The sequence below is a fragment of the Dromaius novaehollandiae genome, chromosome 1 (assembly GCF_036370855.1).
Source record: "Dromaius novaehollandiae isolate bDroNov1 chromosome 1, bDroNov1.hap1, whole genome shotgun sequence".
NCBI classification, from domain to species: Eukaryota; Metazoa; Chordata; class Aves; order Casuariiformes; family Dromaiidae; genus Dromaius; species Dromaius novaehollandiae.
The window spans coordinates 46,930,622-46,957,733 of record NC_088098.1 but is presented as its reverse complement, the minus strand read 5'-3'; the positions used below and the strand labels follow the sequence as shown (position 1 = coordinate 46,957,733).

At 37.7% G+C, this 27,112-nt stretch overlaps 1 protein-coding gene across 7 annotated transcripts; it reads left to right on the top strand.

The window, feature by feature from the left end:
• The first annotated feature begins 340 nt into the window (after window positions 1-340).
• On the top strand, window positions 341-26,364 carry CEP83 (centrosomal protein 83). Of its 7 annotated transcripts, none has more exons than XM_064510260.1 (18): window positions 342-553; window positions 2,075-2,139; window positions 5,547-5,800; window positions 6,103-6,253; window positions 8,029-8,121; window positions 8,434-8,565; window positions 11,865-12,116; window positions 12,760-12,891; window positions 15,356-15,470; window positions 17,091-17,235; window positions 17,383-17,532; window positions 18,164-18,239; window positions 18,830-18,928; window positions 19,339-19,496; window positions 22,264-22,393; window positions 23,248-23,351; window positions 24,140-24,320; window positions 25,012-26,364. In XM_064510260.1, exons 3-18 carry the CDS (start codon window positions 5,652-5,654, stop codon window positions 25,195-25,197), a joined length of 2,253 nt encoding a protein of 750 aa, XP_064366330.1. In that variant the 5' UTR covers window positions 342-553; window positions 2,075-2,139; window positions 5,547-5,651; the 3' UTR covers window positions 25,198-26,364. The 7 variants fall into 7 exon arrangements, with proteins under 7 accessions (XP_064366346.1, XP_064366349.1, XP_064366330.1 ...); XM_064510265.1 differs by having other exon boundaries at window positions 2,075-2,143; XM_026123198.2 differs by having other exon boundaries at window positions 342-601.
• The last annotated feature ends 748 nt before the right edge of the window (window positions 26,365-27,112 follow it).

The following is a 27,112-nucleotide window of genomic DNA, read 5'->3' as shown; positions in this document are numbered from 1 at the left end:
TTAAAGAAGCCTGGGGACAAGCATTAATTCGTACCATAATACCGCACGTGTAAGCGGGGATTTGCCGTAACCGCAAAACCATTGCCTGAGAAGGCAAAGACGAACCCGTGGAGGCGATGAGACACCAGCCGTGCGGGGACGGAGGGGCAACCGGGCCCGCCTCAGCGGCGCTCCTCACCGAGGGGCCGAGAGAGGGCCAGAAGGGCCAAAGCGCAGCACACCACCACCCGCCGCAACGGCCCCTAACGGCCGTTAACCGCCCGCGGCGGTGGGAGGTGCTCCCTGGCGCCGCGCGGCCATTGCCGCGAGGCGCCGCTCTACGCACGCGCGCCCGGCGGCCCCGCCCAGCGAGCGGCTGCCGCACGCGGCCCCTCCGCGGGGGGTGGGGCTATGGCGCGCAGGTCGCGCGCGCCCGTTTCCCCGGCAACGCGGCCGCGGCCACTCCCCACCCCCGCGCCGCGCTCTGCTCCGCCTTCCCCGGGGCGGTGGCGCCGCACCCCTGTGCTCCCAGGATGCTCCGCGGGCCTGCGGCGGGCGGTGGCGCGAGCGGAAGGTGAGGCGCCATTTTTAAATTCCTCAGACCGTTGGCGGCCGCTACCGGGTGAGCGGGCGTGGGGCGGGGTGGCCGGGCGCCGCTGCGGGGAGGGCGGGCAGACGGGCGGCCCGTGGGCCTTCCTGCCTGGGGTTTCACCTCGTGGCGTGCGAGCTGGCCGGCCCCTCGGCACCCGCTCCGGCCGCGGCCCTGCTCGCTCCTCCCTTAGGCCCGCCGTTGCCAAGCGGACACCTGTAAACCCGCGAGGAGCGGTCGGCAGCCGGTCCCACAGCGCGGCCGTCTTTCTCTTGTGTTTCCGTCCGGTGGTAACAGCCTGCTGCGGCCTCGGGGAGCTGGTAGTGGGCTGGTGACCCCCTGAGTTTGGGGACTGCCCAGCACAAGCGGCAAAGTTCAGGGACAGAAAGAGCCTGCTCTACGTGCATGTTCTCGTGTTATCTTTTCCACCAGTGGGCTTCATCCACGTGCAGTTTGAGGATGCTGATTATTTTTCTGCACTTCAGGATGTCAATTTGACCCCTGTATTAGTGTAGTACCGATATTAGTATAAAGTACATATTAGTGTAGTACAAGGCTTCTGTATCCGTAAGTCATACGGAAGTCAACAGCATAAGTGTCATAGTGACTGACACAAGCCTGCTCTGCCTCACATGCTCGTTATCCAAAATAAAGCCTGTGCACATGCTGTAGGGTGCATACAATCATGCTTCTGCCTGCAGGACCGCTGTGGAATGCATATACTAAGAGGCGATATCTGTCTTATCTGAATCTCTCTGTCTTTAAGTCAATATGAATGTGAAATGCTTTGTCAGTAGAAATGGAAGAAGAATGTTGGTTGTGCAGCATAGAGTATTCATGACAAGCAGCAGTTTATCACATCTGTATACCTGAATAAAACTTTGAATGACACTCTAGTAAGCAAAAGTTTGTCGTGTGCATTTGAAGGACTCATGTCATGATATAGTGAAAAAGATAACTGGCATATGATGTCTGACTAACTGTTCTCAAATACAGCCAGGAGAGTTATCAAATGTAGCTACCATGCAAAATTTTAGTTTGAACAGTAGTATATCTGGCAATGCTGCAACTGCTATTGGTTTGCTTTAGCTGTGTACTAAAGCAAAAATTTGCGTCTTATGTTAAGATATAACCTTGTTTTTGTCCTTTGTGTAACAAAAAAGTCCGATCTCCAATATATGATAGAAACAGAGAGGCTGATACTGTGTGTCATACACTGTGAAATAGTGCATGCCTAATTGTTGTTGAAATTTGTACTTTGAACAGTTCTGTGGAAGAAGTGAAAATAGTTGAAGTGAGATTGATGTGCTCTATAACATATAAATCATACAGATGTTCTCCAAAATTTCAGCATTTACACATGCAAAAGCACTGTTTGCTTTCACTGGATTTTCTGCTGTGATAGCTGAGTAGTATCCAAATTATAGAAGTTCCTATAATAAAGGATTTCATGTTTCTCTTTGATTTTTTTTCCCTAATATTTGTTTTATTTCTATTTTTTAAAAGGTGATTACTTTGGCTATTGCAAGTTGCTGATGATGGAGTAAAGAGTGAGGAGTGTTAAAGTAATGGTAGGTAAGCTACTGTATTTCTCAAATGAGATATAATTTTGTTTTTGTTTTGATTCACTTGCTCTTCTTGGCTAGTCTGATCTCTTGTGAGTGTGTTGCATAGTCATTTAACGTGGGATTCGTTTCACTTTGTCTAAAAGTTAGGTATTCAAGGCTGTGGTTTCATGAGCATCTGAGCTCATGATGTAACAGCTCCCTGCTCCTGAAAGAAGACACACTTGCTCTTCCTTCTGGCTGTTTATTTGTCTCTTTGTTTCTTTCCCCTAACCAGTTTCCATTCCCTGCTTTCACTGTTCTGTAGCTTGTTGGATTTTTCCATGAGCTAACTTGGCTCACTGACCTCACATAAAACTACTGAGTGTTTTTTGCTTGGTTAATTTTCTGTTGTCTTATTGAGGTAAATCAGTTCACAGAAGGGTCTGATGGATGTTAGCTCTAAGAGTGAAGATGAAAAAGGGAGGAGTGGAACCTCCTGCTTCTGGTGACAGTAAGCTGTTGAATTGGGTTACAATTTCTCATCATTATCTAGTCTTGCTCTGTAGGCTCTTAAGCAGAGATGGGAAGGGTTAGTGTTTGAAGAGGCACTTGCATGAGGCTGTGTGCTTCCTTTGAGTTTCTCAGTCTTTCACACAAGTGGTTGTATTATTTCACAAAATGTTGGCTGATTGAAGAAAAAAAAAGTGAACACATAAAGAGGTCTAGAATTCTGACAAAAGTAGGCAAAAATGAATTTGCAGCGACTGATACAAGTCTGCAGTTCTGTAACATGATAAAAACTGGCAAATATAGGTGGAGAACTCATTTTAGAAATAACTAATGGTGAAGGTTATTTAAGGTCTGATCGTTGACTGTGAGCAAATGTTGTAGGCCATTAGCATAGAAAAGATTCTTAACTTGTTAGCTGTATACTTACGTTTTATGTAGCCCTGAAACAGTATTAAATATTCAGAGCTCACTAGCAGGAATTATTTTGTGTTTTGAAAATGAAGCATATGAATTTGTTGGGAAAAAAATCTTTTTGTTTTATTTGTAAGAAAGTGAGTATGTTAAATATTATGTTGCTGTTGGTAGATTCAGGGAAAGAGAGCTAGTTAAGTAACGAAGTCTTTGATTTTGTAGTTTGTCTCACATTTGTTACTGGGAATGCAGATCATGAAATTTGCCACAAGATGTCCCTGTAAGCCAAAATAGCTTTATTTCCTTAACTATGCACCACTTTGGTTTTTAAAGGGTTAAACAGTTGTTTTGTGAGCTAGATTTTTTTTCCTGCTCTTTCCTTTTTTCTTTCTCATGAAATCTTCATGCAAATGAATACATGACAGGATGTGTGTCTTGCTTTACAATCTGTGGACTTTTTGATAGGAGCAAAAGTTGTCAGGCGAGTGTGTATTTCCCACCTGCATCAGTTTAGAACTGAAAGTACAAAAGGTTGCATTTCTGCTCTTCCATTTATCTTTTTCTTTTGTTTTTCATGTTCTCAGAAAACTCTTTTTTTGGTGTTTTTAATTTTGTAAACATTAACACCACTTCAGAAGTACTTTTTGCTCACATAAGCTAAGATAATTCACTCCCAACTTTAAATGCTGTGTTCCTACTTCTGAATTTGGTTCAGTATTTAAATTTGGTGCTTGTAGTTTATAAAAGCAAAGATCTGAGACAGAGAAAATACTGGGTTTTTTTTGTTTTTTTTTGTTTTTTTTTTTTAACAGTGATCATGATAATACTTTCTGTATGCTTAAAAATTCTTAGGTATGTGCTGCCTGGGTTTTGTCTGCATACCAGAACTTTCTGTTGTCTCACACAGCTTATGTACTTAGGATCACTGACCACTTTTCCTCATACAGCTGTTGGTTTAAGGATTGAAAATGTAATAATCTTGAGTTTGGAAATTGCTTTTGTCCATTGTTTCTCAAGAACAAACAAAATTCAGGGATGAAAAATAGATACTATGTTGATTAGAGGGTTCTTCAGAATTTGTTCTGTAGAGGGATTAATTCTCAAAATTGGATGCACGTACAGGACGGTCACTGAGGAGAATGTTCTTTATTTGATTTCTTCTTCCTTCTCCTCCCAGCAAATTTGGATAAAGCAGAATAAAAAGAAGTTGCTGCTATCACTTTGCCTATTCTGTTATTGTAACAGTTGCTTATACTGGTAGATTTTCCTCTGACCTTTTCCCATCTTGGCAGTGGAGGAAGGAAAAACAGGAAAGAAACTGAAACATAAGATTTTTTTTGATGTTACTATGTCATTTAGTGGAATAGGTATTACCATACAATTTTTTTTCCTATATGGAAGATACATTTTGATCTCGCTTGTAGTTCAGAAGTTTATAGCAAATGCCAAGTGTTTAAGATGGGTCCTTAAAATAGTTTAACAGAGTGAAATGTTGGAAAGTATTATATATTCAACTCTATATGTGAAGAAGGTGAGGTATTTGTAGTGATGCTGGGGATTTAAATTTACTCCTGTTTGAGTTTTATTTTGTGCACCACTGCAAATACTGAGTTCTTAGTCCCCAGTCCAGTTATGCCAAAAGCTAAAATGGCAGAGTAGTCAGTTTCAAAGCTTTGTAACTTCCCTAAAATTTGGTTACAAGCCTCCTTCCTCCAGATCCTTTAGAAGAGTCACTAGCAATGAGTCTAACACAGTATCTTGTTTCTCATATTGAAAAGAACTGAACTGGCATATTATGATACTTCTCCATTTCTCAGCATCTGGTGAGCTGCAGTTTTCTCACCAATCTCAGTTTGTCACATTTAGCAAAACTCTTTCCAGAAAGAGCACAAGAAACTACCAGATAAACTTTGAAAATGAGGAAATGACGTATGTCAGTGGTGTATTTCAGAGTTGAACTTTGGACAATCTGGCAGATACCTGCTCGTGAAACCTTAACTCTTCTCTGGAGATGGTTTGATAGGAATTCGTCAGTGAGAATTATCTGCTGTTCTTCCAGCTGAATCGATGGTGTGCTGAGTAGAACAACTTATTAGGCTAGTGAAGCGCACAGTGACTGTGATAAGTAGTAGTTAAAACTGTTTGTTTCTGAGGTCTGTGGCCTCTGTTTGAACCCTTGTAAGGGGACGTAATTGGCATCATAGTTTGATTTTTGTTGTACACCAAAAGTAAAAATAACAGTTCATATATCTGGCAGTTTGAGCTGCTTGCGCTTATTTTGTATTGACTCAAATAATCTCCTTTATTAAATTTATCTGTGGCCCTGGGAGGGCTACCAAATTTCAGGGCAGGCAGAATGAACAGAGAAGGGTTGCCCTTTCAGTGGGAGGTTTCTAGGAGGAACCATGCAGAGGCAGGGTTCTTCTGTGCTGAAAGCAAAAGCAGTATGTTAAGTCTTTGAGTTGTGGATATACTTGATTACTAATTACATGTCCTTGTGTTTGTTTCAGGTGACTTGATCTTCTGGGATGTCATCAGCAGAAAAGAGTGGATGGTGTTATAGATTTGTTATATATTAATTTTTATCAATAATCATCGTGAGTAGTCATTGTAGAATGGATACCTTTGGTGGCCTGCTTCCTCCCATGGTTGGAAATGGTGATGTTGCTAGTTCACAAGAGTTGCAAAAACTTCTGATTGATGAAAAAATGCGATGTGAACACCATAAAGCAAATTATCAAACTCTAAAGGCCGAACATATAAGGTAGGCTAATTTAAACAGATTTCTTCATTTTAGCTGTTAAAAGGTGAAGCTAAATGTTATGTGGAAGCATGTTTTTTGTGCGTGAGCTATTTCTGTATTTAAGGACAGATTTGAGTGTTGTTTATTTTAGAAAATAAACAATTCAAAATACCTTAATACATGTTAGGCAGTGTTTCCAAAATACTTGATAAGTTTGTAAATATGGTGTCACTTTTCAATGTTTTGCAAAAGGTGATATTTAAATAGATATCCCTCTGCTTTTAGAGGGTAAATATAAGATAAGTTTGTACTTTGTCTTGCAGGTTACAGGAGGAATATACAAAATCACAAGATGAACTGAAACGGTTGTTAGTTGAAAAGCAAACTGTACATGACAAATTTCAGTTTCTCCTTGCTGAATATCAAGAGGAGTTGCTGGGTAAAACACAAGAGCTTGAAGAACTGAAGATGCAGGTGAAATATGTTACTAACAGAGCTTAATATGAATTTTAATGCTGTAATAGGGCCACATTTATATTTCTGTTTATCTAACATGCATATATTTCTCTGGAGTGACTGTGGGATGACTTTTTTTTTTGTTGTTTAGCTGGTCTCCCATATCCTGTTGTATGCTGCATTAATAGTGAGACTCAGTCTCTGAGGAAAAGCTCTGTCAGTGCATGCTTTCCTATTACAGGGAGAATCATCTGCTCTAGTGGATAGCTTAGATGCCTAAATCTGTTATCATTAGTGACTGGAGAAATAGATATCGGTTTCTCTTCATGATGGCAATTCTTCTCATTTTTCTTTTTTTTTAAGCATTTAAGATATCTTAGATGACATCTTCTATAATTGCTTTTTTCTTTAAACTAGTGCAGGACGTAGTTATGATTGCCTGTAGAGAGATCTGAGGGGTGACTAGTTTAGATGTGGGTGTCTTGATTTAGGTGAAATGATTTCCACTCATGAATGACTTCTCTAGAGAGCATGACTTCTCAAATCCTGTAAATCTTTTGAGATACTAACATTGCTATAACTGTACAAGAATTTATTTACTTCCACAAACTTTGGATAAGACTAGTAGTAGCTCTTCAGTGATTAGGTTAAAAATAAGAGCTCATTCATTTTTCAGATTTATTTGCAGTTTTCTTGCCTGTTACCTGCTGAAGGTGGAGTTTTGTAATGACTATTTTATCATCAAAAGAACTACATAGGGTTCTGTCTGAGGGACTCTTTCTCTTCCACAGGGGTTGGTATTTACTCAGGTACTTTGTATATTTGAATATCATCAGCTTTTCAGAACCGGAAGGATTGTGCTGATTCTATTCCTGGCTGAACAACCCAACTTATAGGTTGCTTGCCGGACAGTGTTCTAAGACGTTAGAAGTCTCTGTATAAACTAATGTTCCTAGGGAACAAATACAACATCTAATAAAACATCTCCAGGTGAATGGAGGAGATCCATAGACTCTGAAAGGAGGAGAGATGCCTCTGTGCTGCAACTAGAATTAGTCTTCAGGGACTTTAGGGGTACAGAATAGCAAAAGAAAAGTAGAATAAAGTAGAATCTGTCACAGGTTATGGATGTATACCTGTCTTTTTTTTTTTTTAAACTCTCTCTCTTGGTAGTTAGTTTGCTGTTATTGACCATACCCAAGACTACCCTTACCAAAATACCATGTAATATTGACATTAAGGCAGGAAATCTTTCCTGATCTCAGTTTCATTTCAAACCAGGAGCCGTGTATCTGTTGGTCGTGCTTTGCATGTATGACCTCACGTTTGCTTGTGGAAGATTGTACTGAGATAGCACTTTTTTTCTTATGGGCTGTAAATGATATGTTTTACAAGGAACTGGTTTGGTATCATTCATTTTGACTAAATGCGGTTGGGTCATTTACTATTTGGAAAGTTTTTCCAGACAATCATGCTTTACTTTTTATGAAACTTCTTTTCTTTTTCTCCAAAAAAGAGACAAATTTCTTGGCAATTTACCTCAACATTTTTGTTTCTTTTGTCAGTAAAATGTGACATTCTAAGTGCTGCTTTTATCTTCCCAGAACGTCTTTATTTAGCTAATATCACGTTTCTTTGCTTCTGTAAAAAATTTTTCAATGATAGTTACAAAAACATAGAAAATTCAACAAGATTCCTAAAGTCATACTTGAAATATTTTATTGCTAACTGTTTGGCATATCCCAGTAAAAAGAGATGAATATGACTAGTTACTTATAGCTTTTTGTCTTAAGGTGTTAACTCCTCAAAAATTGGAATTATTAAGAGCACAAATACAGCAGGAATTGGAATCTCCTGTGAGAGAACGTTTGAAGAAGCTAGAAATTGTAAGTAATAAAGTACTTCATTTTGTTTCATTTAGAGTAGTGACCACCAATTTATAATTGTTTCTCACAATAGGAACATTAAGAAATTAAAACTGAAGTTGGCAAGAGGAGCAAGGTATGACAGTCCTCATCTGGTACTGTTCAGTGCTGTTGCTCTGGACAGTGAAGGTTGAAACCCTAGAAAAGGGAGAAAGAGGGATTCAGTTGAACAAGTATAACTTCTAAAATGATGGGAACGCTGAATAGATGTTTGAAGGAAATAAATCTGAATCTTTCTCTGATTGAGTCTATTCGTTTTATTGTCTAACTTAGGAAGTGGAAAAATATAGAACAGAATATAACAAACTTCGTTATGAACATACCTTTCTAAAATCAGAATTTGAACATCAAAAGGAAGAGCATGCACGTGTTTTAGAGGAGAAGAAAATAAAATATGAGGCTGAGGTATGTGCAGTGTTACAGTAGCTTAAAGTGTATCTGATGACAGTCACTTGAGCCTTGTGAAAATGTTGGTAGTTTGATGAGTTGTCAGTCTGACATAATTTCATAATGTAGTGTTTGTTTCTGTTCTCTTAATTCTCAAAACACTTTTATGACTTGGCCTAAAGCTGTCTTTGTAGGTTTGTTCAGTGATTTGTTGTAATACCGTTTGTGCTGTTATAAATAAGAATAGACTTGCCTTCTGATAAATGACAGCCAGTAGCTTTGCTTAAATGCTTTTTTTAAATCACATTTGAGGTAGAATTTGAGACATTACACTAATCTGGAATTAATAGGTTACCTGAGCAACTGATGTAGATTTAAATTTTAAATTACTTATGTCGCACCTAACCCAACAGGAAGGCAGCAGAAGATATTCTTAATGCCAAACATGGGTAAATTTTGAAAATAAGTTGGATTGTAACAGTGGTGGTCAAAAGGATGGTGAAAACTTTGATAACTATTTTTAAGTTGTATTAACTTCTGGATAAATCATTTGTAAATTTTTTTGTTTCAGAATTGGACTTGCGAAAGTATGGCTAAATAAAGTACCAGCTTATGTATGTTTTAAATATATGCAAAGGTGTAAATGAAAGTTGTATACATCATTTGCATATTTCGTTTAAGTATTTGTCTCGGAGCACATCCCAAGATGCCAGATTTGAATGTATTAGTCCAAACATGAGACACAAATCAAAAGCAATCATCGCTTTCAAAATCAATCCAAATCCACAAATGCAAAACATTAAAAACAGAACAGTGTTCCTTGCCAGAGCTAACCCCAGGTGCTGCTTTACAGCCTGCCTGTCTTGTGGGCTTGTTGGGCTTGTGCTCATTCTGCAACTGACTAGCACAGTTACGGAGAATGGGATTACCCTGAGCCCAGGGCACAATGTGTCCTAGTTCCTCTCTCTCAGAGCCACATCTGGATATGAGAAATGCTAAAGCTTTTGCAGCCTTCTTAACCTCCCACACCGTTTGGCATAGGGAGACTACAAAAACATCATAATTCCTATGTGATGGCTTGGGCATGTCACGCAATAATTCTTGGATCTCTGCATGAAAGGGATTTGGAGGAATTCTGCTACAGAATTTGGCTTTTCTCCATAGAGGTCATTGATGGAACTTTTAGAAGCACAGTGCTGCAAATCAGAGTTTAGAATATAGTTTCCAAATCTTGAGAGAACCGAGTCTCTTTCAGACCTTGCTTTCTCACTTTTTTCGCCCCCAATCCTCACCTTACATTCAGTCCACAAAACTTGTTTTGAAACATTGAGAACTACGTATTTAGAATATGTTCTTTGGTTACAATCTTGAGATTAGGTCATGCCTATTTTACTAACTTGTAACAGCAGGGTTTTTTTTTTATTGCTTTGTTTTCTGTCTGATAGGGTCAAATCACATTCGCTATGCTTGAGCTACTGGCAGGTTTGAATACTATTGTAACTGTAGAATTGTAGAATCATAATTTAGATCAGAAGGGACCTTCATAGATCTAGTCCAACACCCTGCTCAGAAGAGGTCTAAGTAGATCAGGTTGCTCAGAGCCATGTCCAGTAAAATCTTGAATATCTCCAAGAATGGAGATTTTACAATCTTTCTGGGCAATCTGTTCCGGTATTTAACTACTCTCATGGTTAAAAACAAAAATCCTAATATCTAATTGGCATGTTCCATATTCCAACTTGTCTGTTGCCTCTCTTCCTATCACCATGCACCTCTGAGAAGAGTCTAGATCCATCTTCTCTGTATCCTCTGATCAGGTAGTTGTAGAAAGCGGTAAGGTCTCCCCTGAGCTTTCTCTTCTCCAAGCTGAACAGGCTTGGTTCTTTCAGACTGTCCTCATACATTATGTTCTTCAACCCCCTGACCATTTTGGTGGCCCTCTGCTGGACATGCTCCAGTGTGTCAATATCCTTTGTTTACTGGACTTAATACTCCAGATGTGGTCTTACAAGTGCTGAGAAGAGGGGAAGCATCACTTCTCTGGACCTGCCGACTCTACTTCTGCCAATGCATCCCAGGATGCAGTTGGCCTTCTTTGCTGCAAGGGCATACTGCTGATTCATGTTCAGCTTGTTGTCTGCTAGGACCCCACGTCCCCCCCCGCCCCCGCGATCCTCTTCTGTGGAGCTGCTTCCTACGTGGTGGGCCCCAGCTAGTACTGTTGCTCTGAGTTACTCCATCCCAGATGCATGACTTTGTACTCGCTCTCACTGAACTTCGAGAGGTTCCAGTCAGCCCATTTGTGCAGACTGTCTAGGTGCCTCTGAATAGTAGCTCTGCCCTCCAGCATATTGACCATTCCTGCCAATCAGATGTCCGCAAATTTGCTGAGAGTGCACTCCATCCTGTCATCCAGGTCATTAATGAAGACATCAAACAGTATTGGACCCAGTACTGATCTCTGAGGGACCCTACTATTTACAGGCCATCAGCTGGACTTTGCACCACTGATCACAACTCTTTGAGCCTGGTAGTGTAGCCAAGTTTCCACCCAATTTATCATCCACTTATCCAGCTCATATCTTATCAATCTGGTAATAAGGAGACCTATGGGAGACTGTATCAAACACCTTGCTAAAATCAAAGTATACAACCTCCACTGCCCTCTCCTTGTGCATAGCACCAGTCACTTCATCCTAGAAAGCAGAGAAGTGGAGTCAGGCATGATTTGCCCTCAGTAAGCCCTACTTCCAGCCCCATTCTTGTCTTTCGTGTGTTTAGAAATGGCCTCTAGGAGGACTTGCCAGGGACTGAGGTGAAGCTGGCTGGCCTGTTAGTTACCTGGATCCTCCTTCTTGACCTCTTGCCTTTCTTGATGATGGGTGTGATGTCTGCCTTTTTCCAGTCATCAGGAACCTTCCTTGCCTGTCATGACCTTGGCAAGGCTGTTCTCTATCAACTTTGAATGGCATCACCCAGCTCCTTCAATATCCTTGGATGTATTCCATCTGGTCCCATAGACTAATGTGTGTCCAAGTGAGTTAAATGATTCCTAACTCTCTTCCTTTACTTCCACAGACTCTGTTAGGAGGCCTAGGAGCCTGGGAGGCCTGAGGACAAGCCTCATCAGTGAAAACTGAGGCAAAAAAGGCATTAAGTAATGGGCTTTTTGATTATCTTAGTCTAAGAAAGAAAACAAACACAAATATAATTTCTTTCTTATTTTTTAAATGCACATTGCTGTTCTTTCCAGAACATGTTACTGTCCAGCAGCTAGCTAATGTAGAGGTTTATATTTTCTGATTAACAACTATCAGATAACAAGGCTGGATAAAGATAAAGAAGAACTCCATAATCAGCTGCTTAGCGTTGATCCCACAAGGGACAGTAAACGCGTGGAGGTACTCTCCAGAGAAAAGGCACAACTACATCAGAAACTAAAAGGCTTAGAAGCAGAAGTAGCAGAACTAAGAGCCGAAAGAGACAACTGTGGTGTGCAAGCAGAAAATGTTCAAAGGATACAAGTACGACAGTTAGCTGAGATGCAGACTATGGCAAGGTCTCTAGAGGTAAGATTGTTTTCTTTTTCGTTTTTCTTTGGTCGCCGTGTAGAGTGTAGTGAGAGTAACACTTGGCCTGATAAAGCTATTGCTGAAATCACTGGTTATTTTGCCATAGATTCTACAAAAGAAGACAAAACTGCAAATTTTGCAATTTCAGATTTAAAAACAAATTTTAACTATGTTAGGAGTCATGAACTGCCAAATTCAGCCCTTTGAGACTTTAGTAAAGCTCAGGGTCTTGAGTCTATAATATTAGCAATAATTACATTTTATTTCCTCTCCATGAAGTTAGCTCTTCACTTAGTATAACTGCATAGGCCAAGATATGACATCTTTATGAGCACCGCTTAGTGCATACCCGTGTTTAGATCTCGGCAGTTTACTGATGCAAATACTTGCTGCTTCCTAAGTAATTCTGATTACCTCTACCTCTTAAATTGAAGATGTGTGTGATTCTGTGCAGGCAGTGTAAGAAAAAACAGTTGTTACTTTTGAGTAAAATACTTTATTGTATTGGAACATACTGTCCAGCAAAGATAAATATTTTGCTATATATATGATGTCAGTAATGTCTGGAAGGGCAAATCAGTTGAACCATACAGGTGAATACCCTGCTCCAAAAGGCTTACAAATACCTTCTTTATTCCAGGCAGAAAAGAAGTCTGCTGAACAACAGATTGATCGCATTGAGAAAGAACTGCAGATGAGTCATGAGCAAAACATTATTTTAACCAGCAAACTTCACAAATCTGAACGAGAAGTCAACTCCTTAGCTGCTAAAGTAAGTGCTTTTATGATATCTGAAATACATTTGTTCATATGTTGTATTTTTTTCTGTCTGTATTTTATATTGAGAATAAAGTAACATTTTTTTCTGCTGTGAATTGGAGTAGATTTTTTCCATTTTCGGTTGGTAGATCCAGAATATGTGATTTTACAGGTAAACGTCATCCCTAAGAGTATCTCTGTAGGTTGAGGTTATATGCTTTTTATTTCATTTTCTAGATCTTTTTTTCTAAACGGAAAAGTACTTGAAGAGATGTATTTACATTCATGTTTTTATTACTCATGAAGATAGCCTTATTTGATGGAAACAACCTTTAATCTTTCATAGAGTGCAATGGAACTTGAAAAAAATATATGTATATATTTATTCAAGATATGGCTTCTGGATACTGTAAAAAGAATGTGCTGTGTTACCTACAGGAAGCAATCTGCACTGGAGTCACCTGCTGAGATTTAGGTTCTATTAGAAGCAGGATAGTCACGTTAGTGCAGCATTCTACTTGGGCTAATGACAGTGTAGCTTGTTGGAAATGTTTCTGTACAGCACTGGTAGCAAGTTTAATCCCTTGTGTCTTCTCACTCTTCTGGAAAGGTTTTAGGTATTTCTTAACTGACCATAAAGTCAGTAATTTTGGTCCTGTATATCCGGTTGAATGCAGAATTGTTTTAACCTGTAGACTGACTTAAAGCAATCCTGTACTTCTGAATATACTTTCTACAATAACACTGACGTGCACTTTATATGGGTATGACAGTCAATACTGGCATAATATGCCTCAGAGAAGATGTAGTACAAGAAAAATACTGTAATTTCTTCCATAGTTCATCTTTAACAGTCTCAGAAGTCATTCAAAACAGGCTTTACAGTACTCAGCTCTTGTAATTTATAAGTATGGACCATTTCAATTTTTGTCGTGAATCCAAGAAAGTTCTAGCTTACCATAAGAATAGAATATAACTATACCAATATTATAAACCTATTTACAGCCTGTCATACTTGTCTAGTATGAATAATAAATAGGAAGTAGAGTCATGGGTAAGAAAATAACCTCTATGTATCTTCATTTTAAAAAACTATTTTGTTAAGCCTTTTATATCAGGAACCTTTTAGAATATATATAATAGGTGGTCACAGTCTTGACATTGTATTAACTGATGTTCTCTGCTTGCCTCCAGAAGTAGGAGAAAATTAAAATACTCGGTGGTGTTTCTTGAAGGGAGGAAGAGTAGAAACTCGTTACTATTTACCACCTCCCCCCCCACTTTTTCTGCACCAACTCAGTCTTATTCCTGAGCACAACTGTACACATTTATCTTCTGGATTTTGTGCCTTAAAAAAGCCACCTTAAAATTTTGCAGGTGGCCCTGAAATGTTCTCAACTTCATATAAGCAACGAAATCCACAGTGTAGTTACTTAATAAGCTACTGTGTCATTCTTAACCTTTTGCCACTTGTATATGCTAGCAGGTTGTAATTACATTTGTCACTGTGAATGGATTTTCATTATAAGTGCTTTCCTCTAGGTATTTAATTCTCATCGACCGTGTAATTACTGTGTAGAAATGCCTAAACTATAGAAAGTTTCCATGCAAGCAGTAATTGTCTTTGGTGATTTGATGCTCTTAAAACTGCTGCTTTTATGAGGCAGTTTGATATGCATGTCACAGTTGTAGAGAAGTATTTGATTTAAAATGCACTTTAAAACTATGATGACCAGGATTTTGAGATAGTAGTGTAGCACTCCGGGATGTTGGGAGAGCTATACGTAGTTATCAAATGGAAATGACTTAGAGAAATAACTGATACTCTGGTTTTGCCTATCACTGTTTTGTTTCACTTTAGGGAGATGATATCTAACTTTATTCTAGCTTGATTTTGTAGAATGTGTAATGTTTGCTCAGAAACCAAGTTTTCATAGGCAGTCCTGTGTGTTTATGCATATATCTCCAAGGCTTTTTAAAAGAATAATCTTTCCAGTCTGTAGCTTGTAATCACTGGCTGCTTAAGTATGGAGTACATGTCCATAGTCAGATAACCTGGTTCCTGTAATGTATATTGTCTTTGATTACTTTTTTTTTTTATCAGAGAATATACAAAACTTACATTTGAAGATGACTGGCAATTCATTCATGAATTGTCAGAGTCTGACTCGAGGAATTAATGAAAACTTGTAGTAGCACTGAGTATGATTTGGGGAATCAGATCATGTCAATAAGCTTTAGTGGTACAGAGTCTGTATAATCACCATTAAAATGACCTACAGGAGTGGATATTCTGGAATGATTTTCAGGAACGCAGTGGATGAAAAAAATTGTTTAAAAGGAATATTTAGAAAAAGTATAGACTGTCATTATTTAGCAGTTTTTCTTGTTAGTAAAGTAGCACATGAAAAACATGCAGAAAAGCTGCTAATATATATATTTTTTCAGTTGATGTGGTTTTATTTTCTAATTCATAGGTAGAAGAACTTAAACATTCACATAAATTAGAAGTAACAAATGTCAAACTGGAGGCAGCAAGAACAAAGAGTGAGGTAGAAAGAGAGCGAAACAGGATTCAAAGCGAAATGGATGGTAAAATGTGCAATTAATTTCTAATGGTTACTTTTGTAACTTTCAGTTAGAACAATATTACAATTATCTTTCCTTTAATCATCCCCCAGCAATCTTAACCTCTACTTCTAGTCCAGATGATAGATCTGAAAATTCATTTTGCTGTCTAACTGTTGTATCATTTGATTTACTAGGGTAAGAAGAACAATTACAGAATAATTTGCAGCTATGTAAATTAGTGAATTTGTGATATAATTTGAACATAATCTGTTTCAAATCATGTACTTTATAGGTTAATTAAAACAAAATTGCCAAATTTTTCAGTCTTTCGCTTTGCTTGAAACCTTAACATATCTAGGACTTCAGTGGTTATTTTGTGCTATGATTTTGCATCGATAGAACTAACAACAATTGAGTAAGGTGCTCATGTGAGACTAAATGTAGGTTCTAGCTCATTCTTTGAAGAAAATAGGCAGTGGTGTAGGCTACCTAATTCAAAACTGAGCCTGTAGGCAACCTGAAATAACCTTCCAGAGTGAAACTAGTACTAGTATTCTAGTACTAGTTATATGCTGATGATTTAAATCAGTACACAGCTCTTAAGTGGACTGTCCTCAGTGTGTGAGTCTGTGCCATAATTCCCAAATACTGTCATCTCCCAGGAACAGTTGCTTCTGTTCACTTGCTTTAGTATTTAGTTCCCTGAGAGCATCCAAAAAGTGTCAATTTCTGTATCGACAACACACTTTTGTGATATCTTGCAAACTAAAAATGTTGGAGCATATAAAATACGAAACTAAATGCAAACAAGATTTATTTTAAATTTCATAAAATCACCTGCCTTTAAGCTAACCTAAAGTTGCAGTGAAATCCAGTTTTTATCACTGAATTAGCTAAATAACCAGCAGTCATTGCTATAGAGTGTTGTCCTATTTGCCAGTGAGCACAGAAGCCTTGGTTACATTTTTTTCATTTGCATCTTTAGTTCCTGCATATAGAGTCACAACTTTCAGAATTGCTACATTTGGTAATATTTCTCACTCTGATTGTTTTCTCAAGTTTGTGGAATTGTTTTTTGAGTTTTTTGCTTTTAATGGTAATACAGTCCTCAAAATTTGTAACTGATTTTGCATATAAATATTATTAGTGCTCTTTCCATTTTCATTGCATCTAATCTGAGTGGATGAAAATGGGAGATTTCCTGTAGACCAGTTACTGCAGTTTCACTAGTCGACTGGTTATTCGTTTCCATAAACTTCATCTCTTCTGTGAAAATAATGCGTTTTCTGTCTTAACCTTTTCATAGCTATGGTAGAACATTTTTATCCAGGCACAATTGCTTAGCAGAAATTGCTTTGGACTTTAAATCTAAATAATATCAACTGTTTATTTGCATTTGTTAAAATAATAAGCCGGTGTAGACAGAGATTCCAGTGTAATAGTTGCTTTTCAGAAATTTTCTGACCTGTTGCTGTTAGACTAAAAAAGGCCTAGTCTATTATGTTTTTTTTTCCCCTGCATGTGGGAATATGAATTTTGAATTTCAGCTCCCTTTTATTAATGTATAATGTTATTTTATTATTGGATTCCCTCATGTTTATATCAATAATGATATTTTAACTTTTTTAACATATAATGCAGGATTGTTGTCAGACAATGAAATTCTTAAAGCAGCTGTTGAACGTCAGAAGGTGCTTTTAGTTGAAAAGGATCGGGAGCTAATTCGTAAAGTGCAAGCTGCCAAAGAGGAAGTTTTTGAAAAAATTGCAGCATTACAGGATGAAAAGTATGTTTGTTGATTTATTGCTCAACTTCTAAAAGGGCTGGGGAAGACTGTTTTGAGTAACTTATTTAAATATTCTTAGCAACTAAACACTTTTGTTGGCACTTATTTTTGTCATGGTTCTTGTGTAAATATTGATTGCTATCTCAGGTTAGAACTTGAGAAGAGATTAGCTGATCTAGAGAAGATGAAAGCCAAACAAGATACTTGGAGGCAATCTGAAAAGGATCAGTACGAAGAAAAACTACGTGTTGCACAGATGGCAGAAGAATCTAGCAAAAAGGAACTTCAACGACTGCGGTAGTGTGGCTTTTCTAACCTTAATATAAATTTCACAAAGGTTTTTCTCCTAATTTCTTTACAGTATTCAGCATAGAGGATTATTATTTATAGGTAAATAAATGTTCATTATAGTAAATGAAACAAAATTATCTTCTGTAAAAGAAAAAATATGTTATTTAATAAAGTTTAGAAGTTTGGAAGAAAAATTTTTTCCTTCTAATAAACATTTTAAAGAAATAACTATATAATAAAATTGACTCCATATTGGCTGCCGGCATAGCCCAGCATTAGTGTAAACCATTTCTCTTTCCACAGTGGAGTAACATCAGCAACTGGCAAATCGAGACCGTAATATGGCATCTCTTTGAGCTGGTTATTATAGTACTCAGTGAAGTTGTTTTCCTCTTTTTATCATCCTGACCTTCATACAAATGTGAAAATCATATTCCAAAAGCAAACAAGTCAACATATTTCTTACTCCCATATGCATTCTAGTTATCAATAAAAATAGGCCTTTAAATCATTGTTTACTAAATTGAAAAGCTGATAAATATTTATGCAATATATTCTGTTGTCAGACTGAATTGTCCAAACTTCTAACAGCTGTATTTTAATTAGATAAAAATAAGGATGTTGTATACAATTTTAGATTAAAAATTCAACAGCAAGCTATTCAGACTGAGGAGTTGGAAGAGAAGAAAACTGAAGCTGCTGACCTAAAACAGGTAGGGGTTTATTGCATTGTAATGTTTTATAGAGAAATTCCATCTTTCTTGCAGTTCTCAAGTCCAGTGTTTGAAGATTAGATTGAACTTTAAGACTTTTCTTCCTGAGGGACATTTTGTATACAATAGATATTTAAATGCAAAAGTACTAAGAAATCACATATGCTTTCTAGACCTGTATAAATGGATTACAGCTTTTGCTCCATGCATTTTGTGTGTACCAAGGATTTCAAAGCTGAATGTTTATAGACTGGTATATTGAACATAGTTATGCGCTATTTAACTGGAGATTCAGTTGCCATGGAGATTTATAAATTGTTTCTAGGTAATGCTTTGCATTTAGACTGGACCTCTCAGCTGAGGTTCTTCAAGTGCTTAACAGTTGTTTCCTAAATGAATAAACTAGTCTAAAGAGGTATATTTCCACTGCAAAGTGAATTGATGGCAGTGCTGGAAATAAACCTTATTCTCTTAACTCCTGCTCGCCTATACTGTTATTTAGTAGGTGAGAACGTAGCTGTACATCAAGGAAGTCTGCAACACAAGCTGTATGCACTTGATATTCAAGGCAATATATTTTTTTCCTCCAGGAATCAGGAGATGGGGCATCTATGAGTGTACGTGTGTGGAGGGAAAAAAGAAAGGAAAACAGTCATCATCTCTACGTGCTGACTGTGGAGTGTCAGCTTGTAAGACCCTTTGTAGTTATTTGCTCTTGCAGACCAACTGGTTCAGCCACCAAGCTGTCACACAGCTGGAATCAGCATTGTGCATTATGAGAGAGAAGAGTCTGTGTAGCTCCAAAGCTCAGCTACTCTATCTGGTTTGATGCTCTAGGTCTCTACAGCTCTGGGATCATGTAGGATGCCTTAGGTCCTAGGAAACGTATCAGAGGCTAATAACTTGTGCCTCCCTTTCTCATTTTAACCACAATAGAAAACTTTTTCCTTGTCTAATGATTTACTGTAAAGCTTCTGGAGAAGCTGTTGCATAAGAAGGAATGGAGCAAATAACAAAGGCTTATCAAAACCTAGTTTCTCAGAATTAATTGTTAATTATTCATGTATCTTCTCAAATGAAAACTTGCATTTCTTTGTAGCAAATTCATGACTTGCAGCTCCAAGTTGCCTCACTTTCTCAATCAGAAAATGATTTGCTGGATTCCAATCAAAAGCTGAAAGAAATGATAGAAAGGTTAAAACAAGAATGTCAAAATGCAAGGAGCCAAGCAGAAAAAGCTCAACTGGAAACAGAGAAGTAATTTTTTTCTTCTTTTTTTGTCTTTACTTTTTCTTTTTGTATTGCTGTATTCCTTTCATGTAGATTACAAAATGTGGATTGTAGATTCCAAATAAAGTCTGAAATTAGGCCTGAACAGGAAATACAGGACAACTGTAGAAAATGGTTATACCTTCTGTTATGTGGCATATATAAAACTGATAGTGATAACTTCAAAAATAGGAGTTTGTTTCCATTCATGTCTGTTGCAAATAATTCTTGACTAATGAAATATGCTATGTCTATGAAATGAGATCTTGTTTCTATTGAAGTGAATGCCAAACTTCTCTTAGTTTAAGTGGATCCAGAGTTTCGCACACAGTTCTTGTAAGAGCGCACACAGTTCTCGTAAGTATGTTTAGCATAAAAGGGGAAAAAAAGTATTTAAACATTGTATTATGCTTTGAAAAGGTTTCAGGGACTGAGTCTGTGTATATACTTTCTTTCCCCCCCCCCTCTCACCAGATCCTTTTAGCTGATATGAGGCAAATAAAAGCTTTTGGGGGCATCTTCAAGTTGCTCCCATTAAGTGAAAAATCTAATCAATTTAATGATTAATGATTTTTTTCCAGTCTTTCCATTACTGTATGAGCTTTACTATATACAATCAAAATATGGTAATAAATGCTGAAGGAAACCAAATATTGTTCAGGGCCAGTACAGTAATGAATGCTTTCCTGGAATTTAAAGATTCATTTGTCAGTTAGTCTGAAGTGACTACTTAGTGTTTCATAGCAAAATAACTGAATACATGTTTAAGTTTTTATTGGATTGTTGTGTGTGGTGGATTTTTAAGAAAGTCCATGTACCAGATCAAATAGAAAACTTTCAAGAGATGTAATACGGCATTTTTCATTTTAACTTTGCCTTTTCTACAAAGTGCTACTGCTATGATAAAACTGGTTGCACTGACATCATTAGTGTAAGTATTGCTTTTCAGTTTAATAATTGAGTAGATTATCGTATTGAGACCACACAGAAAGTTCAATTGTTAGTAGTATGTTAAATACATTGGATATTTACTGTAGAAAGGTGTATTAATATTCTGAGTGAGATAATCACTGTCACAGGCCTTTTAAAATAGTGTAAATGTGCTATAGGCTCTTTTACCAGAGAGGAACAGGTTTTCTTGGGGAAGGCAGCGGAGGGAACTTGGCAGTCCTCTAAGATCATTTTATAAATATGTAGATAATGGAAGATACATCAGGACTGATGCTGCAGAAATTGAGAAGTTTTGCAGCCTACAGGTAAGCGCTCCCAGTCTGCTCTGCTCTTACGCTGGGAGCCTTGGCACCTGTTTCCATTCTTTTTCTGACTCTGTGGGCAATACACAACTTCCTTGCTCAGTTCAGTATTGTTACAAGCTTGAACTCCAAGAGTTAAATCTCATCAAAGCTGTAGGTTGACTTAAAGAGGAAGTGAAATAAGGACCAAAAGATAAGAAAGATAAACAGCTTAAGTTCAAATAGTGCTAGTTAGGCCATGAGTAGGCAAGGCAGCTGCTTGCTTGGGTGTGTCTGGCTTAGGCTTGGGAACAAAAGTCTGAAATGAGGAAAGGGCTAAAGACAACCTGTAAGATTGATATAGATGAGAGATGAGCCCAGGCAGGCACTTGTTCAGCATTTCAGGATCAGTGTTAGGTCTCTATTGGGACATTTTTAAACCCCTGTGTCCATGGAATTTCTTCTAATGTCAAGCAGTGCTTTTGGATAAAGCTCTTTGGTTCCTGCATAGCAATAGTTATTTGCAGTTAACAGCAAACTAGAAAAGTTGTGATGGGTACCAAGTGGGCCAGGATGCTGGTTCTGATTTGAGAGCAGATGACTTGTAATACTTCCACTGCAGAGAAGATTAAAGGGTGTTTGGCGAGAAACTTAAAGAGGTGTATTCAGAGTCCCTGCAGGGGAACTGCATCAGCCCAAGACTGGAGCAGTATGGATGCACTGACACCAGTCCCTAGACCAGATTTCTTAAAAACTACACAGAATCTCATAATATGGTTTTTATACAGGATTGTGCTTAAATATGTGGCTAGCTCTTCCTTACTCAGACACAAGGCAGGTAGCCCAGACAAACAAGACTGAAGAGAGAAACTGGGTCCTTTGCAAGTGGTATGGCAAAGAATACAGCCTAATTTTAAGATGTTTTAACAATGCAAAGTTCCAAAGAAATAATGTGTGTTAATCTTGGTTTGCATTCAGCTGGTATGTTGGCTAGGAACCATATCAGTGGGACCTTCCTATTGTGTTGGTGTTTATTCTGGTCAGGAGCACACATTAGTGCCCTTCTCTAATTCAACAGAGTAGTAGGCCACATATGGTAGCAATCTAATTTTACATCTTATTTTCCAAATAGAGAAGATAGCTGTCAGCTCTTCTGACAACTGATGTTTGGCGTAAGCTTTAGTTGTCTACCATTGTGCTCAGTGTGATTATTTGATTTGAATTTAGAACTTCTCTCAGGACTGTGTGGCAACATGCCAACCCAAGAAGCAGTCTACAGTTAACTAGCTGTTGGAATCAGTTTTCAAAATTTGCCACTCATAGTTGAACAAAACCAATGATGATGTTAATACACACGTTCAAATTTTGTGGATTCTGAGCACAATCAAATTTAAATCAGATGCTTCAAATATATAAGGCAGGAGTTGTAAAAAGAAACATCTATTTCAGTAGCCCTAAGAAAATAATCCAAAGCGCTGCTTTGTCTATATAACTTTCTAATCTCTTTACTTGACTTTTCTAAGGACTTTAGAATACAAACGTATCGAATGGCTGGAGGAAAAGCATGAACTTACTCAGCGTATCACAGAAAGAGAAGAGAAATATAACCAAGTGAAGAACAAGCTATGTCGAGCTGCTGTTGCTCAAAAAAAGGCATGTTGACTCTTCCTTTATGAGTGATGCAGCTTATGAAAAGCTCAGCTTTATTTTGGGCAGCTAGAATTGTTTTAAGGGTTTATTTGCAATCTGTTATACATAATAAAATAATCAAGTTCTTAAAGATTAGCATAGAAATAGGTTGAAGTGATAAGTAAAAGAATATTACAACCAACAACTTTGTTGAAATGTCATCAAAGATTTTGTGAGTTTTCCTGTGCATATTTAATTAAATTTAAGAGGTAGACTCTTCCTTAATTAGTAAGGATGATGTTTCAGATACCAGCTAGATGGTGGTCTTTTCCTTGATTATGTGTGCCCCATCTATTTTGTGTCACAATGTGGTACCCATCATGGAATATTAAAATTTTATGTCTTCTCCTAAGCTTGCTTTTTAGGAAATAGCTTTGAAGGAAAAGCTGGTTAATTTTTTTATAAAAGCCCAAGATTAATGGCCAGTTTTATACATTGGGCATATGCGGGTTATGAAACGAACAACTAGCTTTTAAGGTTGTTCAGAGCTGAGGTTAACATGAGCAAAAAAGTCACAGAAGAAAGTATGCAATTTTTTGTCCAGTGCTTGTATTTATACGTGGTCATTTAAGGAATGACATTTGTCATTCTAAAATACAGTTAGTTTCCCAGTGAATGCGCAGTTCTGGATCATTTCTCATCTCTTTTTTTTCCCTTCATGGGTTTCAGAACCTTCGAACAATACAATGCCTCTTCTAAAAAAGGAAAATCCTAAAAAATGTCACAGCTTGAAACCATGTGCAATATAGATTTAACTTTTACAGGATCTAGTATACCAAAGTATTACTTGGCTCAATTTGAAATGTCTTGTTTGACAGAGAAAGACTCTCAATGATAATAAACACAGGAGGATGCAAGAGAAACTAGAACTTTTGGAAGCCAAGATAGAAGAACTAGAAAAAGAAAATCAGGTATTAAATAGGTAATAAACTTTGCTTTTTCTTAGCTTATATATCCTTTGAAAGACAGCATATTCCCAAGATCAGACTTACAGAAAAGTATTTTATAAGGTACCTGCCACTTAGTTTAGTAACTGAGGTTCCATTTATTGGCATTTTCAGCATTAAAATTCTTCTTTGAATGGAGTCTATTTATGATGGTTGTGTTTGTGTGGTCAGCTAAGAATTCATAAGACAGCTGCAGGGCTGTCTCTTTTCAGGGAAAAATGGAGGAAGAATATCTGAAGACAGTATAAATATAATTGCAAGGTTCCCTTCAAAATGAGGAAGATAGGTAAAAAAGGGGGTGCCACAGAGAAGCAGTGCTAGAGTTGGAAGTATAGTATGTGAAAATAAATAGAAGACGGGAAAGAAAAAGACTTCAGAATTGCAAGTAAAACAGACTAACAACCTCTTGGAAAGACAAGCTTCTGTTTTTTTGCTCTCCATTGAACACATATGGAGGGCTTGATTCAAATAATTAATTTAGTGTGGCTTCTGTGGCTCAGTACTGCTCATGCTGTTAAAATCTTAATTTATTCTATCTACCGAATAAATTCTAATCCATAATACAGCAGTTAGCTTAAGGTGAAGAGGGACTTTTAGACAGACATTTAGGCAGAAGCATATAGAGAGATCTTGCACCTTCAGTTCCTTCTGGTATATTTTTTTCCTTCTTAAGCATAGCAAACAGCAGAGCACTCGTGGAAAGGTAGGCTTATGTGTTGGCATACTAAATATTTTGAGCAATAAGAAATCTCTTATTTCATAGGCAGAATGTTTCCTATGAAGAATATACATGCCTCCGGAAGAGACTAAAGGACTTGCAACGTAGACACAATGAATTCCGGAGTTTAATTCTGAATCCTAACATACCATCGCTCAATCCAGTTGGTATAATGTCATCATCTGCCTTGCCTCCTGGGCCTGAAGTGTCCTTTCCCCTTCTTCAGGTGGTGATGTATTACAATAAGTGAAACTAATACAACAAAAGAGGGTGTTCGAACAGTAGTAGGTCTTAGTCTGAAGGAAGGGAGGAATATTTGGTCTTTGAACAGAGGACGTGAACTTTTAGGAATGCTTCCAGTGCTGTTCCCTTCCTCGCTATATGAAGGAGTTCTTGGAAGACAAGGGTACAGTGCTTCAGAACTTTGCAAGCAGGCAGTTTTAACCCTGTCCTCAATACTTCACCATTTTTTGAGAGGCTTTGAATGGCTCCTTCTGGACAAGGAAGTATCATTGTGTTACTTTCAGACCATATTTCAGTAGTAAAAGGAGTATTGCTATCCTTGATTTCTTGTGTGGTTAAAAGCACTTTATTCCAGTGACCTTCTGAGGGAGAAAACCTCTCTAACTGAGGTTGACCAGGCTGAACTTACTGATTCTTGGCAACTGAGACAGGGTTTCAGCTCAGTGTGCCTCTTCTACCTGACAGCAGGAATGCCCGCATGCATGTTTCTTGCTGATGCTCTTTGTGATGACTGTCAGAACAATAACCACAAAAAATGTGGAAAAAAATCTTAATGGATAAGGGCATTTTGAACTTCACAGTTTTATTTTAAAATCATTACTAAAAAATGGAAAATATTTTGGTCCCTTGTAAGTGTTGCAAAATGTAACAGAAACACTTTTCTTAATTTCAAGGAGGAACAACATCAAAGGGAGCTTTCCCTGCTTCGCAAGCGGCTGGAAGAACTAGAAACCACACAAAGAAAACAGCTGCAAGAGCTCGGACCATCAAGAGAGCAAGTAATGGTGGGAGCATACAGGGACTTAGCTAGAAGCAAGCTAACTGAAGAAGATGGTGCACGAAGTGAGGACTCTAAATAAAATGTGCAAACTCTACCTACTGTTAGTTTTCAATAGCTTATCTTTCGTACATGCTTTTATTTAATATTTTGCCAAAAACATGCTTATATGTGCCCGAATAGCATAAAACATATCCTGCATAGTTTTGTATGTATTTTTGATAGACAGTAGTAAATTATCGAATGTAGCGATTCAAAACAAAAGCATTCTAAGAGTAATTCCATTTTAAAAATCTTTTTATATGAATGATATAAAATCATCTGGAAGTCAAAACATATGGAATAATCTTGCTGCACAAAACTTTTAAGAATGCCTCTCAAGGTTTGGGTTTTGCTGATATTTAAAACATAAATTAAAGTCAACTTCTTTGGAAAAATCTTTTACAACATCTTTGATAATATCCTCTTACCCCTTCAATGTAGAAGTTATTGTATCAATGTGGAGTTTCGCTGGGTTGCCTTATCACATTTGGATTTTTATTTTTGAAGTTGCCATGCACATAGACAGGATGAAATGTAATGGAAAAAGTGATGAAAATTTTGATTTTCTGTTCTTGACAATGTGCCTCTCATATATTTACAAATATTTTATAACAGGAAGAAGCAATAATCAGGTTCTTAAAATAATGTATTAGAGATGAAGTATAACAGATTGCCTTCACATTAGGTACATGTGAGTTTGTATTTGTTGTTGGTACTGTAATGTGTCTGTTTACTTAACTACAATGAAATCTATTTATTCAAGATTTAATATATATATTTTAAATTTTCTTTGTATTTTTTTCTTCATTATCAGTTTAGTACAGAAATGTGTGAAGGATCAATTTATTTTTATGACTTGATAGTGAAAACTTTCCTGAAAGTGCAAGAATGATTTTTTTTTTATCTCTCGTTTTTCAAGATAGTGCAGTGAAGATATATTACAGTGAGATCTGTAGGGGGATTTCTTTTAATAGTTTATTCAATATTGTTGTAATAGTGAAGTAATAGACAACTGAGTAACTAAATTACATGCGGTGACATTGTCATTAATATTGATTCAACTTTGCTCTCCAGCTTCTGCTTTTTTGATTTTCCATACAGTCGGTAAGTATAAACTTTGTATTGTATTTTCTTGGGGAATTTTTTTAAATGGTTCTCTGAGGAAAATCGTGTATTAAGCCTGTAACTATTAAAGTAATGGAAGCTATCTCTGATCTCTCCCGGAGTATTAATCTAGAAAATGTAACTATTTGCATCTGAACTAGCTTTGCCAAATGTACTGTTCATTAATCTTTAAGTATACCAGTACATGGTGAAAGATGTATGCATTTTGCCAACAACTTCTTATTTCTGTCCACAACACTGGTTATGTGCTGTTCAGCAAGACTCTTATCTGATGTCAGAGAAGGGGAAAATTTATAGTAACTGGAGCTTTCTTTGGAACCTGCTTCTTGTAGGGTAGAAAAGGGTAATCAAAGAATCACAGAATGGTTGAGGTTGGAAGGGACCTCTGCAGATCTGCTAGTTCAACCCCCCTGCTCAAGCAGGGTCACCTAGAGCACGTTGCACAGGATCATATCCAGGTGCGTTTTGAGTATCTCGAGAAGGAGACTCCACAACCTCTCTGGGCAACCTGTTCCAGTGCTCGGTTACAGTAAAGTCACAGTAAAGAAGTTTTTCCTCATGTTCAGATGGAAATTCTTGTGTTTCAGATTTTGCCTGTTTCCTTTCATCCTATCACGAGGCACTACCCAAGAGTCTGGCCCTATCCTCTCTACACCCTCCCTTCAGATATTTGTATACATTGAAAAATCCCCTCTCAGCCTACTCTTCTCCAGGCTGAACAGGCCCAGCTCTCTCAGCCTTTCCTCATAGGGCAGATGCTCCAGTCCCCTAATCATCTTTGTAGCCCTCTGCTGGACTCTCTCCAGTAGCTCTATGTCTCTCTTGTGCTG